The 17115-nt window shown below is 43.5% G+C and overlaps 1 protein-coding gene across 2 annotated transcripts in view; it reads left to right on the top strand.

The window, feature by feature from the left end:
- Nucleotides 1-17115, top strand: part of LOC133480749 (collagen alpha-1(XXIV) chain-like) — a 147856-nt gene that overhangs the window by 76291 nt on the left and 54450 nt on the right. For both annotated transcript variants that reach the window (XM_061779308.1, XM_061779309.1), the window contains exons 19-24: nt 1429-1482; nt 7220-7273; nt 7341-7394; nt 8214-8258; nt 8466-8519; nt 12245-12289. In XM_061779308.1, coding sequence (XP_061635292.1) covers nt 1429-1482; nt 7220-7273; nt 7341-7394; nt 8214-8258; nt 8466-8519; nt 12245-12289 — 306 coding nt within the window. The remainder of the gene's footprint in view (nt 1-1428; nt 1483-7219; nt 7274-7340; nt 7395-8213; nt 8259-8465; nt 8520-12244; nt 12290-17115) is intronic.

Raw genomic sequence — 17115 nt, 5'->3', positions numbered from 1 at the left:
TTTGCTAAACAGTTAGCTTTCACGATTAGCATTAGCATGCTAGCGATTACCATTCCAATTTCTGTACCGCTTATCCTCACTTGGGTCGCGGGCGTGCTGGAGCCTTTCCCAGCTGATTCTGGGCAAGAGGCGGGGTACACCCTAAACTGGTCGCCAGCCAATTGCAGGGCACATACAGTATAAACAAACAACCGTTCAGACTCACATTCACAAATACGGGCAAATTTAGAGTCTTCAATCAATCGACCATGCATGTTTTATGGAAGTGGGAGGAAACCGGAGTACCCATAGAAAACCCACATAGACATGGGGAGAACATGCAAACTCCACGCAGCCGAGGCCGGATTTGAACCCAGGTCCTCAGAACTGTGTGCCAGATGTGCTAACCAGTTGAGCAATGTGCCGTAGAGCTGTTACCATTCATTTTAGGTTTAAAAAAAGAAAAAAATCCCACTAACAACCATTCAGTTCACTCATACTCTACATAATGTTATATGTATATTACACATCTCATAGTGTCTTAAAAATAACTTAGTTGCTCCTCTGTTGTTTTTGGCAATGTTTTTCACTCGTCCAACAGTGCGTCCATCTGCAACAATTTTTTTTTTCACAGCCCTAGTTCATTTTCACAAAAACAATATTAGAACTTTAGTAAGACATGCAATATTCAGGATTGACTCTACACTGGTCCAGAAGCTATCCTCGCGCATAAGGCCATGGTTGAAAAAAAAAACAAAAAGTGTCTTTATTTGAAGGAAGAGCCTGTGGTACCATCACAATACAGAAAACAGTCAGAAAACAGACTAAAAGAACTAAGGTTACCTATAGATGACCTTCATCACATTCCTTGTGGATTATCTGTAACACAAATGCCATATTTGACTGGTTGAAGTCATCATGATGACTGTTTTCCCCTTTGCGAGAACCGGGTTTGTAAAATTTCTCAAAAATACTGAGCACAAAACATCGTCAAAGCTTTTTTAATGGCAGTTATCAAAAATCCCTGAGTTAACAAGAGGGGGAGAGTAGTCGTCGTATCAGTGTTTCAGTGTAATACAGCAACAGACAAATATTCAAGTACTCTGCTGTTGTTTACACATTTGTAGCCAAGTTGGTGAAACTTATATTGATCGAGTTCTCAAAGCATAAGCAAGCATTGGCTAATAATTGAGACAAGAGAGCCTGATGTCAATGACTTTTGAATCATGTCAATCTTCAATCACAGTGTAATCACAATGACATAATTTTAACAAACTATAGTTGCTGATGAGATAATGAATTTACTTGAGATTATCTGAAAACATTCCAATATAATCATAAACAAATTCAATGTTTCTGTTTAGAATGTAAATACTGAGTGACAAGCATGTACACAATTTTTGAAGAAATTATATTTTCAAGTTTTCATAAGCTCTGTCTTATCAACAGGGTAGAATTGGAGAAAGTGGGGTACAAGGCCCACCAGGCCCTCCCGGACCAGAGGTACTGTTAAGTTTGTTTCTGGTGTTTATGAGAATAAAGGCCAATGATTATATATGGAAATAGTTTTAGATTTGTAACACATACTCTTAGCCAAAACAAATCTAAAGTCTAAATGTGTAAAAAAAATTGTTGAAACACTGTTCTAACAACACATTCTCTATTCTGTATTTCCACTTACCCAAGGCAAATACATTCAAAGTACCGTAATTTGCGCACTAATGTTGCGCACTATAATGCGCACCCATGTATAATACGCACCCTCAAAGTTGACCTCAAAATTCTGGAAAATCCTTCTACCTATGTATGTGTTTATTTTAATGGGATTCAATTTAAACTGTCAAGCATTTCAGAAAAGCATTGTCATTAAACAAAACCTAACCATAAATAAGTTAATGATGGTCATCAGTCGTATGTAAAAGAAAAAACAATATTTCACAAATTCTGCCAGGGTATGTAAACTTATGAGCACAACTGTACATATTATGCAGTCATGCGTACCCCTGTTAAAAGTGTAGGCTACACTAGGGGGCGGTGGCATATTGGAATGAAAGTGTACAACTTTTTCACAACCTCTAGATGGCGGTATACATTTATAAAATGTGAAAGTCTTTCATTTTCCCCTATACCTATGTATAATGCGCACTATTGATTTTTGACAATTTTTTCAGGGAAAAAATGCGCATTATACACAAGAAATTACGGCAACAATCATATGTCAAGATTACATCTACAGTGCATCGTCAAAGAAAATTTGTAATTGAATCAAGATCAAGATCAAATTGGAATTTTCCAAAAAGGGTCATTGTTTGATAGTCCTTACAGGAAGAATAGTTTTACAAATACCGTAATTTCTCATGTATAAAGCGCATTTCCCCATCCATCCATCCATTTTCTACCGCTTATCCGGGGTCGGGTCGCGGGGGCAGTAGCTTTAGCAGGGACGCCCAGACTTCCCTCTCCCCAGCCACTTCATCCAGCTCTTCCGGGGGGATCCTGAGGCGTTCCCAGGCCAGCCGAAGGACGTAGTCTCTCCAGCGTGTCCTGGGTTGTGTCCTGGGTCTCCTCCCGGTGGGACGTGCCCGGAACACCTCACCAGGGAGGCGTCCGGGAGGCATCCGAATCAGATGCCCCAGCCACCTCATCTGGCTCCTTTCGATGTGGAGGTGCAGCGACTCTACTCTGAGATCCTCCCGGATGGCCGAGCTTCTCACCCTATCTCTAAGGGAGAGCCTGGGCGCCCTGCGGAGGAAACTCATTTCGGCCGCTTGTATCCGGGATCTTGTTCTTTCGGTCACGACCCACAGCTCGTGACTATAGGTGAGGGTAGGAACGTAGAGCGACCGTTAAAATGAGAGCTTCGCCTTTCGGCTTAGCTCCTTCTTTACCACTTCTTTACAAAGTCTGCATCACTGCAGACGCTGCACCGATCCGCCTGTCGATCTCCCGTTCCATTCTTCCCTCACTCGTGAACAATACCCCAAGATACTTGAACTCCTCCACTTGGGGCAGGATCTCATCCCCGACCTGGAGAGGGCATGCCACCCTTTTCCGACTGACGACATGGTCTCAGATTTGGATGTGCTGATTCTCATGCCAGCCGCTTCATACTCTGCTGCGAACTGCTCCAGTGAGAGTTGGAGGTCACGGCTTGATGAAGCCAACAGAACCACATCATCTGCAAAAAGCAGAGATGCAATACTGAGGCCATCAAACCGGACCCCCTCTACACCTCGGCTGCGCCTAGAAATTCTGTCCATAAATTCTTCTCCCATGTACCCTCATGGACCCTGCCGAGGGTGTAGAGCTGGTCCACTATTCCACGGCCAGGACGAAAACCACACTGCTCCTCCTGAATCTGAGATTCGCCTTCCCGGCGGACCCTCCTCTCCAGCACCCCTGAATAGACCTTACCAGGGAGTCTGAGGAGTTTGATCCCCCTGTAGTTGGAACACACGCTCCGGTCCCCCTTCTTAAAAAGGGGGACCACCACCCCAGTCTGCCAATCCAGAGGCACTGTCCCCGATGTCCATGCGATGTTGCAGAGGCGTGTCAACCAGGACAGCCCCACAACAACCAGAGCCTTTAGGAACTCCGGGCGAATCTCATCCGCCACCGAGGAGCTTTTTAACTACCTTGGTGACCTCAAACCCAGAAATAGGAGAGCCCGCCTCAGTGAACCCACACTCTGCTTCCTCATGGGAAGGCGTGTCGGTGGAATTGAGGAGGTCTTCGAAGTATTCTCCCCACCGACTCACAACGTCCCGAGTCGAGGTCAGCAGCGCCCCATCCCCACTATACACAGTGTTGGTGGTGCACTGCTTTCCTCTCCTGAGACGCCGGATGGTGGACCAGAATTTCCTCAAAGCCGTCCGGAAGTCTTTCTCCATGGCCTCATCGAACTGCTCCCATACCCGTGTTTTTGCTTCAGCGACCACCAGAGCTGCATTCCGCTTGGCCAGCCGGTACCCATCAGCTGCCTCAGGGGTCCCACAGAGGCCCGATAGGACTCCTTCAGCTTGGTGTCCACCAACGGGTTCGGGGATTGCCGTACCGACCACCTTACGGCCACAGCTCCGGTCAGCCGCCTCAGAAATGGAGGCACGGAACATGGTCCACTCAGACTCGATCTCCCCCACCTCCCCCGGAACATGAGCAAAGTTCTGTCGGAGGTTGGAGTTGAAACTCCTTCTGACAGGGGATTCTGCCAGATGTTCCCAGCAGACCCTCACAATACGTTTGGGCCTGCCACGTCGGACCGGCATCTTCCCCCACCATCAAAGCCAACTCACCACCAGGTGCTGATCAGTTGACAGCTCCGCCCCCTCTCTTCACCCGAGTGTCCAAGACATGCGGCCGCAAGTCAGATGACACGACCACAAAGTCGATCATCGAACTGCGACCTAGGGTGTCCTGGTGCCAAGTGCATGTGTGGACACCCTTATGCTTGAACATGGTATTCGTTATGGATAATCCGTGACGAGCACAGAAGTCAAATAACAGAACACTGCTCGGGTTCTGATCGGGGGGGCTGTTCCTCCCAATCACGCCCTTTCAGGTCTCACTGTCATTGCCCACGTGAGCATAGAAGTCCCCCAGCAGAACGATGGAGTACCCAGCGGGAGAGTTCTCCAGCACCCCCTCCAAGGACTCCAAAAAGGGTGGGTACTTTGAACTGCTGCTTGGTGCACAGGCACAAACAACAGTCAGGACCCGTCCCCCCACCTGAAGGCGGATGGATGCTACCCTCTCGTCCACCGGGGTGAACTCCAACATACAGGCACCAAGCCGAGGGGCAATAAGTATATCCACACCTGCTCGGCACCTCTCACCGTGGGCAACTCCAGAGTGGAAGAGAGTCCAACCCCTCTCGAGAGGACTGGTACTATAGCCCAAGCTGTGTGTGGAGTCCGACTATATCCAGTCGGAACTTCTCAACCTCACACACCAGCTCAAGCTCCTTCCCTGCCAGAGAGGTGACATTCCACGTCCCTAGAGCCAGCTTCTGTAGCCGGGGATCGGATCCCTAAGGTCCCTGCCTTCGGCCACCGCCCAGCTCACACTGCACCCGACCCCAATGGCCCCTCCCACAGGTGGTGAGCCCATGGGAAGGGGGACCCACGTTACCCTTTCGGGCTGTGCCCGGCCGGGCCCCATGGGTGCAGGCCCGGCCACCAGGCGCTCGCCTTCGAGCCCCACCACCAGGCCTGGCTCCAGTGGGGGGCCCCGGTGACCCGCTTCCGGGCAAGGGAAAATTAAGTCCATTGTTTGTCGTTATCATAAGGGGTCTTTGAGACGTGCTTTGGATGGTCCCTCACCTAGGACCTGTTTGTCATGGGTGACCCTGCCAGGGGCATAAAGCCCCAGACAACTTAGCTCCTAGGATCATTGCGACACACAAACCCCTCCACCATGATATGGTGACGGCTCAAGGATGGGTAAAGCACATTTCTCCCCCAAAAATTGTCAAAAGTCAATAGTGCACTTTATACATAGATATAGGAAAAAAATGGAAAAACATTTCACATTTAAATAAATGTATGCCGCCATCTAGAGGTGATGAAAAAAACTGTACACTTTCATTTCAAAATGCCACCGCCACCTAGATGTTATGAGAATAGTGTACACTTTCATTCCAATATGACAGGGGTACATACATATGACTGCATGTATGTCCAGATGTGCTCATAAATTTAATATGAAATATTAATATGTGAAATATGTATATATTTTTTAAAGTCATCCGACTGATGACTGAACAACAACCATCATTAATTTCTTTATGGTTATGTTTTGTATAATGATAATGCTTTTCTGAAATGCTTGACCGTTTAATTTGAATCCCATTAAAATAAAATTAAATCTGCTAACGGGACAAGCCAAGGAAAGGAAAAAGAAAAGAAGTGTTTCGCCTTGTCCTTCATGTTTTCTTTAAAGAATTGTACCCATCTTACAAATTCTGCCTGTGTAATCAAACATATGAGCACAACTGTGTGTTTTCTAATCTACTAAATAAAAGTCGGGTTGTGAATTTAAAAATAAGAGCAAGTAAATAAAAAAGAGAGTATTACGTGTTCAAATAAAGTGCATAACTTCTGAATAATTAATTGAAAAAACTAACAAACTACAGATATTTCATATTTTGATCATATGGGTAGAATGAAATCACGCATTGTAAAAATGCATTGTACATAGGTAGAAATGTTTCAAGAATCTTGAGGTCAACTTTGGCGTATTATACGTGGGTGCGCACTATGCACGAGAAATTACGGTAGTTGAAATTTTGGTATCTGTTTAGAATTTTCTAGAATTCAGGATTATTCCTGTTAGAAAGTTTACGTGCATGTTCACATGCATGGGTGCATACATGCATGTGTGTATTGTTAAGCCACATAAAGTCAAGGCACACCTCAAATAGATAATTCCATCCAAGATTACTAGATATCAAGTGGGTGTTCAAAAGGGCATGTTCTCTTACTTTGGTATCACGATTCTGTTTCATAATACGACTTTTGTCCTCTCGTGGCGTTAGTGAGAGGCTGAAGGCTAATGCACACCGGACTTGAATTGAACCATGTTGAAAGTGCTTTCAAGAAATTGGTGTTGAACAACTGCATGAAGAAAAATGTGTATAGTAAAATAAATGAGGTGTACCAAATGCAAATACATATACCATTGCACCCCAGGAAATGTTTCTGATGCATGTGGGAAAAAACATCCAAATAAACGACATATCCGACCTGGAATTCACATAAAATAGTGTATTTCACTGTACAGTGGTCCAACAGATTTCTGATCCTACAGCAGCAACTTAACCCGAATTTGTACACAATTTGGAACACACTGTAGTCTATCACTAACCTACACAAAGAAATAAAGTCATAATTACAGTAAATATTTGCATGTAAAAAAAATTATGGAGCTGGGGTATATTTGTATTCGAAAATGAGTCTCTGTTTAGTTAGTTATGATTTAATTAATTAATTATTGTCTTTTGTTTTATGTACAGCACTTTGTTGCAGCTGTAGTTGTTGTGAAAGTGCTTTATAAATAGTTGAGTTGAAAAACACATCAATGCCATGAATATAAAACAGTCCAATGAAAAAGGAAGACTTTAACACAACAATATTTCCTCAATAAACCCCATTTTCCATTTTTAATGTATGAGCTACAACTCAGATATTAGTAAATATATATTAGACATATTATTGAGCTCAATTCACACTCGGGTATTTTTCAGGGTTTTCCAGGAGACATCGGCATGCCTGGGCCAAATGGACCACCTGGACCAAAGGTATGATAACATTTCTATTTTTCAACTCACATAAACATTACCATTCATTTAGTGTGTTGCATTTTAGGGTTTGCAAGGTGCTAGGGGTGTCCAAGGCCCAATAGGACCAAAAGGAACACAGGTAAGAGAATTCAATAACTTGAGTTAATTATTTAATATTTTCACAATAATGATATGAGGATAAGCGATATGGAAAATGGATGGATAGATGGATATGTGGAAAACGCTGCCCATCCAAAAAAATAAAAAATGTAAAAATAACATTCACATATAGTTTGAGGAAAAATAAATATTATATCAGACAACATGTCTCATGAAGCATCTCTTTTGTCTAAGATGTTTCTCGGGGCATGTTCCACAAGGTGAAGTCATTCTTCACATTGGTTGCTTATAAAAACAAGGCTGAATGTTTTTCAGCCCTAGGGGGGGAAAAAGCCTTTTGGGCACTGTAAGTGCTCATTGTTACAGCTTCCAGAAGAGACTTTCCGTACCAGTACCTAATAGCATCGGAAATAAAAAACTAAAACAACAAATCACATATGCTCCTGTTTTGTACTTGTTCTTTCCAAATTGTTGATTATACACACATAAATACTGTTCTTTTGCACTATTTAATCAAATGATCAGACTATTTTAAGGCATTCAGTTACAGTGCAGTATGGAAGTCAGATTTCACACTGTGTCAGAGCAAACCGACATTTGTATTACAGATTGACTGATACAGTAAGTGATGTGATGCTTAATTCATCGTTAGTTTCAAGACATGCCGTTGTAACAGTTTTCGCTTTCTATATTCACTGAACATACCTGCGTGAGTCATGCTTTTTATTCTACCAGCTGAATTTGCTCTAGAGATGAGGGTGAGAGGAATGGTGTGTGTGAATGTTTTTGTGTATACAGTATATCAGTTGATGTACAGTACTGTGCTATGTGTTTGCAGGGTGAAGAAGGTCCACTTGGTCCATCTGGGAATGCTGGTCCAAATGTAAGAAGTCTCAGAAGATTTATAAAACACAAACATACAGTATACTCAAAATGAGAGTCTTGCAGATGGTTTGAATTTTACAACTAACTGTGCAGCAATCAGATGGAATGAACTGTGATAAACCAATCATGAGATGAGACATCTTATGATCATGAGATGTGAAATTATGTGTACTCAATGTCTCTGTTGCTCTGTGTATCATTTTAGGGGCGACCTGGAAGAAAAGGCTATATAGGTGAACCTGGTCCAGATGGTCTGCTGGTGAGTCTACTTTTGTACTTTTTCCAAATAATACTCTGTATTCCTGACTAGATCAAAGCTGACTCTTGTGAATGGGTCGCTGTGAGTCATACAAAAATTTGAAAAGCTAATTTCCAAAATGCTATAAATCCATTTTAATTGTTCTGTGAAAAATGCCAGACCTGCAGATTTTAGAAACATGGGTTTTACCCCAGTAAAATAATTAATTGGTTCTGTCTGCAAATATACTGGACAGTACTGTAATAATAATAATAATAATAATCATCATCATCATCATCATAATAGCCATAATAATGACTTGTAATGAGCAAATCCAACCGCAATGTTATTAATTATAAAATCCAACAATTAATTGTTCTAAAGCAGCCCTATGGGAGGGGGGGGGGGGGGGGGGGCTCGTGCAAACTGTTGGCTGGTCCCAAGCCTGGATAAATGCAGAGGGTTACGTCAGGAAGGGCATCCAGCTTAAAACTTTGCCAAACTAATATGAACATTCATCCAAAGAATTCCATACCAGATTGGTCGTTGCCTGGGTTAACAACGTACGCCACCGGCGCAGTTAACCTATAGGGTGCCGTTGGAGATTCAGCTACTGTCGGTCGAAGACGAAGGAGAGATGGAAAGCGGGTTCTTCAGCAGAACGAGAAGAGGAAAGCACAGAGCCTAGAACTGAATGTGCGGACTTCGAATGTTGGGACCTTGACAGGAAAAGCTTGGGAGTTGGTTGACATTAGGATTAGGACAAAGGTTGATATATTGTGTGTCCAGAAGAGCATGTGGAAAGCCAGTAAGGCCAGAAGTTTAGGGGCAGGGTTAAAATTATTTTACTCTGGTGTATATGGGAAGAGAAATGGCGTCGTGGTTATATTAAAGGAAGCGTTAGCTAAGAATGCTTGGAGGTGAAAAGAGTATCAGATCGAGTGATGAGGCTGAAATGTGGAATTGAGGGTTTTATGTCTAATGTGATTAGTGGCTATGTCCCACAGGTAGGATGTGACCTAGAGGTGAAAGAGAAATTCTGGAAGGAGGTAGATGAAGTCGTTCTGAACATCCCAGACAGAGAGAGACAGAGTCGTGATGGTGCAAATTTTAATGGACATGTTGGTGAAGGAAATGGGTGATGAAGAAGTGATGGGTAAGTTTGGTATCCAGGAAAGGAACCTCGAGGGACAGATTGTGGTAGACTTTGCATAAAGGATGGAAATGGCTGTAGTGAACACTATCTTCCGGAAGAGGCAGGAACATAGGGTGACCTACAAGAGCGGAGGTAGAAGCGCGCAGGTAGATTACATGTTGCGCAGACGATGTCATCTGAAGGAGGTTACTGACTGTAAGGTAGTGATCGGGGAGAGTGTGGCTAGACAGCATAGGATGGTGGTGTGTAAGATGACTCTGGTGGTGAGGAGGAAGATTAAGAAGACAAAGGCAGAGCAGCGAACCATGTGGTGGAAGCTGAGAAAGAAAGAGTGGGAAGAGGTGAGACAGGCTCTCGGTGGACAGGAGGAGCTCCCAGAAGACTGGACCACTACAGCTAAGGTGATCAGAGAGACAGCCAGGAAAGTACTTGGTGTATCTACTGGTAGGAAAATGGAGCAGGAGACTTGGTGGTGGAGCCTCAAAGTACAGAAAATAATACAAGGAAAGAGGTTAGCAAAGAAGAAGTGGGAAACTGAGAGGACTGAGGAGAGGAGAAAGGAATACATGGAGATGCGACATAGGGCAAAGGTAGAGGTGGGAAAGGCCAAATATGAGGACATGACATGTATGCCAGGTTGGACACTGAAGAAGAAGAAAGATCTATACAGGTTGGCCAGACAGAGGGATAGAGATGGGAAGGATGTGCAGCAGGTTAGGTGATTAAGGATAGAGATGGAAATGTGATGACTGGTGCCAATAGTGTGCTGGATAGATGGAAAGAATACTTTGAGGAGTTGATGAATGAGGAAAATCAGAGAGAAAGAAGAGTAGAAGAGGCAAGTGTGGTGGACCAGGAAGTAGCAATGATTAGTAAGGGGGCAGTTAGAAAGGCACTAAAGAGGATGAAAAATGGGAAGACAGTTGGTCCTGATGACTTTTCTGTGGAGGTATGGAAGCATCTAGGATAGGTGGCTGTGGAGGTTTTGACCAGGTTGTTCAACAGAATTCTAGCGGTTGAGAAGATGCTGGAAGAATGGAGGAAAGGTGTGCTGGTGCCCATTTTTAAGAACAAGGGTGATGTGCAGAGCTGTGGTAACTATAAAGGAATAAAGTTGATGAGCTACACAATGACGTAATGGGAAATAGTAGTGGAGGCTAGACTCAGGACAGAAGTGAGTATTTGCGAGTAAGAGTATGGTTTCATGCCTAGAAAGAATACCACAGATGCATTATTAACTTTTAGAATGGTGAAGGCATACACTGTAAAGGAGAGGAATGAAGGTTAGCCAAAGTAAGACAGAATATATGTGCATAAATGAGAGGGGTGGAGGGCGAAGAGTGAGCCTGCAGGGAGAAGAGATAGCAAGAGTGGAGGACTTTAAATAATTGGGGTCAACAGTTCAGAGCAACGGTGAGTTTGGTAAGGAAGTGAAGAAACAAGTCCAAGCAGGCTGGAAAGGGTAGAGGAAGGTGTCAGGTGTGTTTTGTGACAGAAGAGTCTCTGTTAGGATGAAGGGCAAAGTTTATAAATCAGTGGTGAGTCCAGCCATTATGTACGGATTAGAGACAATGGCACTGAAGAGACACCAGGAAGCAGAGCTAGAGGTGGTGGAAATGAAGATATTGAGGTTCTCTCTAGGAGTGACCAAGTTGGATAGAATTAGAAATGAGCTCATCAGAGGGACAGCCAAGGTTAGATCTTTGGGAGACAAAGTTAGAGAGAGCAGACTCCGATGGTTTGTACACATCCAGAGGAGAGAAAGTGAGTGTATTGGTAGAAGGATGATGAGGATGGAGCTGCCAGGTAAGAGAGCTCAAAGAAGACCAAAGAGAAGGTTGATAGATGTAGTGAGGGAAGACATGAGGGCAGTTGGTTTTAGAGAGGAGGATGCAGGAGATAGGCTTGCATGGTAAAGGATGACACGTTGTGGCGACCCCTAACGGGACAAGCCGAAAGGGAAAGATTCATTTATTTTTCTTCAAAACACGGATAAATCCGGAAACATAAACAAAAGAACATGCAGTGGGTTTCCTGCAATATTAACAACTTATGTAGTTCGCCAAATCATGTGATCATGGTTCTTAAATAAAAATCATGTACTGTAAATACTGCATGATTCTATTTTGTCTACATGTCAGAGTATATCATGAGTTGACGGTAAAGAGCAAGAGTGCGTGTTTGTTATGGTTATACTTGAGGGTCAAGAAGTCTTAACTAGCTTTACTTTGCATTTATGATAAAGAAAGGACTATTCCATTCCCCATTACATGTATGGGTTTCATTCTTAGAGTACTATCTTTTTTGTAAACACAATTCTAGACTTTGTTTTGACTATGTTTTTATCTGTCATTAGCTTTTGTAGTGTGGCTCTTAATCAAACATAAAAACCATTCATGGCTTTCCTGGCTGTCTAACTATAAGCAACACACAGTAGCGGTACAGTGTGTGTGCACGTGTGTGTTCCTTTTTCAGACTTGGAAAACCTTTCAAGCCTTGAGCTAGTAGCAGGCAGGATGGTTGCACTCAAAAGAAACGTTCTAATTGCAGGAAGCTAATCACTACGCTGTTAAATGTTTCCTTCTTCCAGGGAGAGAAAGGGGACATTGGAAATGTTGGAAAAATTGGACCACAAGTGAGTTGCTTTCACACTAAAAATGACACTGACAGCAATTAACACTTATCCTGTTGTATTTAACTCTTATCCAGTTGGCGATTTGTGTTAACTGTGTCATGTGGAACTTACGTGTAAAACGTGTTATTTAAACTTCAAAATGCTACAATCTTTGTTACATAATAATTGTGTGATGCCGAACACTAACCCACTTTTATGTCAAAGAAGAGAAATATCAACCGATGTTTCATCATGAATTAGGCAGTACACCACAACAGAGTTGAATGCCACACTGAGGGATTCTCTGACTAAACGTCACTTAGCTTGGTTTGTTTAACCTTGCCAAAATGTGCTCAGTGCCTGTTGTTCCATACACAGTGTATGTGGTTTGGATGGCCACATACAATCCACACTCAATCCCAAAATATTCGTCAACATTGTTACAAATAAAATCAGGCATCACAAGTACTTTCACTAAATGTGTTTACTAATGTACAGGAAACTTTACCGACGTAACTTTTAGAGTACATTCTGTCTTCATATGTGTTCTGCACATTGGAGACACTGAAGTCCACCAAGTTGGACTCAGTTACTGGAGTGAACATATGAAAAGGATTAGGTGATACAGAAGAAGGAACACTTTGAAGCTCTACAAACACATAGGCTCAAATAATGCTATTACATCACTTTACAAATAAAGTGGATGCATAAAACCGGAGAAAGACCGTTACTAAAGATTGTAGGTCGAGTGGAGGCACATATGCTTGGCCAAGTGTCCCATAAAATGTTTCAAGGGAAATGATGAAAAGCATGGTGTGTCCACCACTCAGTACTTTTTTTAAATAAACAAGGGCGCAGGGGGAGACAGGCTTGGGCAATGACACGTGGAAGGTCGGATGAATTTGATGGTACCCGGAAGATAAGCTGGCTGCTGTGCCCACCGCCTTACAGAATTCCTTCCAAACCAGGGAGGAGAACTGGGGATCTTGGTCCGAGACGATGTCGATGGGGATACCGTGGAGTTTGAAGACATGGAGAACAAGGAGGTTAGCAGTTTCAAAAGCAGAGGGTAACTTGAGGAGGGGTATGTAATGGACATATTTGGAAAATCGATCGACAATAGTGAAAATGATTGTGTGACCTTCAGAAGGGGGCAGGCCGGTAATGAAGTCCAGAGCAATGTGGGACCAAGGGCGGCTCGGGATGGGTAAGGGGCGCAGCAGACCAGCTGGAGGCAGGCGTGAAGCCTTCCCTCGATCGCAGACAGAGCAGGCTTGGACAAATTCCCGTGTGTCTTTGACCAGGCTGGGCCACCAGAAATGTTGCTGGATGAAGTGAATAGTGCGGGTGATCCCTGGATGAAACATGATCTTGGAGTTGTGGGCCCACTGAAGGACATCAGAGCGTGCCGATTAAGGTACGAATAGACGGTTCGGAGGACCGGTGTTGGGGTCAATGTGAGTCTTTTGAGCGCGTTTGACTATCCGTTCAATGTTCCATGTGGCAGCACACACGAAGCAGGAGAAAGGGAGGCTAGGTTTGTGTTCGGAAGGGCTGGAGGAGGGTGAGATATGCGGGATAGGGAGTCGGGGTTGCTGTTGCGGGATCCAGGTCGGAAGAAGAGGCTGTAATTAAACCGGCTTAGTAAGAGGGCCCAGCGAGCTTATCGGGGGTTGAGTTGTTTGGCAGAACGGAGGTAGGCAAGGTTCTTGTGATCAGTCGAGATGATAAAGGGTACTTCGCGCTCCGCAGTGCCTCCTTTCCTTCAATGCCCAAATAATGGCCAGCAGCTCTCGGTTGCCAACGTCATAATTACTCTCAGCAGGGGACAGGCGACGGGAAAAAAAGGCAAAGGGATGACGTTTCAGCGATGTGGGTTCCCGCTGCGAGAGGACGGCCCCTGCCGCAGAGTCTGAGGAGTCAACCTCCACAAACTGGAGGGAGGGGTCGGGGTGGCGTAGGATGGGAGCACTGGTGAACAGGGTTTTGAGTTGGCTGAAAGCTTGGGATGCTGCCGGGGTCCACTGAAGGGGGAGCTGGTGGATGTAAGGCTAGTGAGGGGAATTGCGACCTTGCTGTAATTGTGGATGAAACGGCAGTAGAAGTTGGCGAATCCAAGGAAGCGTTGTAGTTCTTTCCGGGTGGTGGGAATGGGCCAGTCAATGATAGCAGGATTTTAGCAGGGTCAGGTTGCAATTGACCTTTGGCCATGATGTTGCCGAGAAAATGTACGGAGGACAGGTGGAATTCGTAATTTTACGGTTTGATGTACAGACGGTTTTAAAGGAGGCATTGGAGGACTTCGCGTACATGAGCACGGTGTTCTTCGGGGGAGCGGGAGAAAATGAGGATGTCGTCTAGGTAAACAAAAACAAACCGGTTAAACATGTCACAGAGACGTCTTGGAAGACTGCGGGGGCGTTGGTTAATCCGAATGGCATTACTGAATATTCAAAGTGTCCGAGAGGGGTATTGAAAGTGGTCTTCCATTCATCCCCCTCTCAGATACGGATGAGGTAGTAGGCATTTCGTAGGTTAAATTTGGTGAATATTTGGGCATCGCAGAGGTGTTCAAATGACGGGTCAATGAGGGGAAGTGGTGATTTGTTTTTAATGATGATGTCATTGAGCCCACGTTAGTCTATGCAGGGGCGGAGAGTGGTCTCTTTTTTCTCCACAAATAAAAACCCGGCCCCAACTGGAGACGAAGAAGGGCGAATAAGTCCCGAAGCCAGAGAATCACAGATGTAGTCCTCCATTGCTTTTTTCTCCGGGTAGGAGAGATTGAAGAGACTGCTGGAGGGAAGAGGGGCTCAGTCGTAAGGGCGGTGTGGTGGTTGGCTTGACAGCATGGCGGTAGGGATACAATTGGCGATGAACACGGAGGAAACACTGAGGACAACCAAGGTACTGCAGGGTGGCTCATGACACTATTTAAACATAGTACCAAAATGGAGTGTTCCTTTTCCACAAAAGCTGGCAAAACAGGTGTCATGCAAAATGGCACCAAGACTCAAACTAATGAAAACAACCAATAACCTTCTTAATGAAAATAACTACTTGTCTGCAGCTTTTTAAGGCAACACAAGTGTTTTTTTTACAGAAAGCAGACTAAACCTTTTATTGGTTACCAATCAATCACAGGGCACACAGAGACAGACAATCACTGACACTCGCATTTACACCTACGGTCACTGAGTAGTAATCACTGTGAAACATGCATTATGTACTTTACTGCATTCTGCAGAAGGTGTTTTGTGCAGGGTAGTGCAATTTCCAGGCTATCAAGGCATTCTGTAGTAAAATGTACTGTCCATTTTCAGTAAACTTGATCTCAGCTGCAGGTCATGGGTCCTCCAACATGATGAAGACCCAGACAAAAGATTCTGGTTAAGGCACCCTTCAAATCTGAGCGCTGGAACAGTTTGAACACGCGCTGTGGGTCTAATTACCTGTCAATACGTGCAGAAGTCTCATTGAGAGTTATAGAAATTGTTTGATTCCAGCGATTGCCCCAAAACTTCATGTAACAAAAAATAATGGATTAAAGGGTACCATAATTTTCATACAGACCAGTTCCACCAATGTTTTCCCCAAAGAACTCTGTTAGACCACAGTTCAAAATACGTCTGATTTTCATGTATAATGTTTGTCAGTTACAAGCTAATTTCATGTTGTTCTCGTGTGTATATGAGGTATCTGTAAATAGAAGAGTGAATTAAATTTATATGGGATTTATATTGGCTCTCCAAACTGGAGAAAACCATATTATGACCACATTGGTCTGTGTGGTTGGCCAATAATGAGCCTGTGGTCTACAGCAGGGCACTAGCATGAGTGATTTTCTTAGTGGCTCAAATATTGAGACTGGTCTATGAGTTCAATTTATCCTTGAGTCAGTCTTGATTGACAAGTGTAAATTCATATTTTGTGAAATGTGTGGATTACTCATGAGTCATAATGTAATTTGCAGCTCAAGATTCTGTTCTAAAGAGGCTGACACTGTTTCAAACCACAGTCCCCTTCTCAGACGTGGTCTGGAAGTGATTAAGCTCCTCTGATAACTTGTATATTACATTAGCTAGAGTAGTATTTGCTATTAACCATAAAAAATACTGTGCAGCTCCTTTTCCATGTTGTCATCCCACTCCTAAACCCATTTGGCCAATAGATTATGTCTTGTCTATTATGCCTTGTACTCCCATGGGCAGTAATCAGAGGCCTTTACCTCGTTCTCAGATGTCTTCTGCTGGTGTGCTTGGATTATGTAGTACATTTGGCCTTGGGTGTTCAAGAAGGAGTTTGAGTACACTGGGAAAGAAAGGTTAAACCAGCATTTGCCAAGCTGTTATAACCAGTACTAGATAAGATATTGAAAATGGATGAAAGGATGGAAAAGAAGGAACTTTTTTTCTATCCTTCCTTGTGGCAAAGTATTTTTCATATAACATGTCCGTTTCACTGGATGGAAGCAACCTTTCTGTTGGTGTAAATGAAAGTGTGCGTTATAAAAGACATTCTGTTTGTTTGAGCAGGAAGACAACATGGTGCTTATAATTGTTTTTTATTTAAGATGATTTGAAGACAAACATCTATAGACCATCAGGATATGATTCATCTTACTGTTTTTTGCCTCTTTCCTGTACTATTTATGCTTTTATTCTTCCCCAAATTGTTCCTGTTCTGTACAAATACAGATTAAATAATCAGTCGTCATTTTGCTTCTCATGAGTTTTATTCTTGCTTTGTTGTGTTCTTATGTTTAATTAAATGACACATTTATTAAGTCAACATGAACTCAGTCAGATCTTAAAATTAATTTGAGTTGAATACTTCACACTTCATGG

This window comes from Phyllopteryx taeniolatus, chromosome 7 (assembly GCF_024500385.1).
Source record: "Phyllopteryx taeniolatus isolate TA_2022b chromosome 7, UOR_Ptae_1.2, whole genome shotgun sequence".
In the NCBI taxonomy this organism is placed as follows: domain Eukaryota; kingdom Metazoa; phylum Chordata; class Actinopteri; order Syngnathiformes; family Syngnathidae; genus Phyllopteryx; species Phyllopteryx taeniolatus.
The sequence above is the reverse complement of the archived record's forward strand: the minus strand, read 5'-3'. Positions and strand labels throughout refer to the sequence as shown.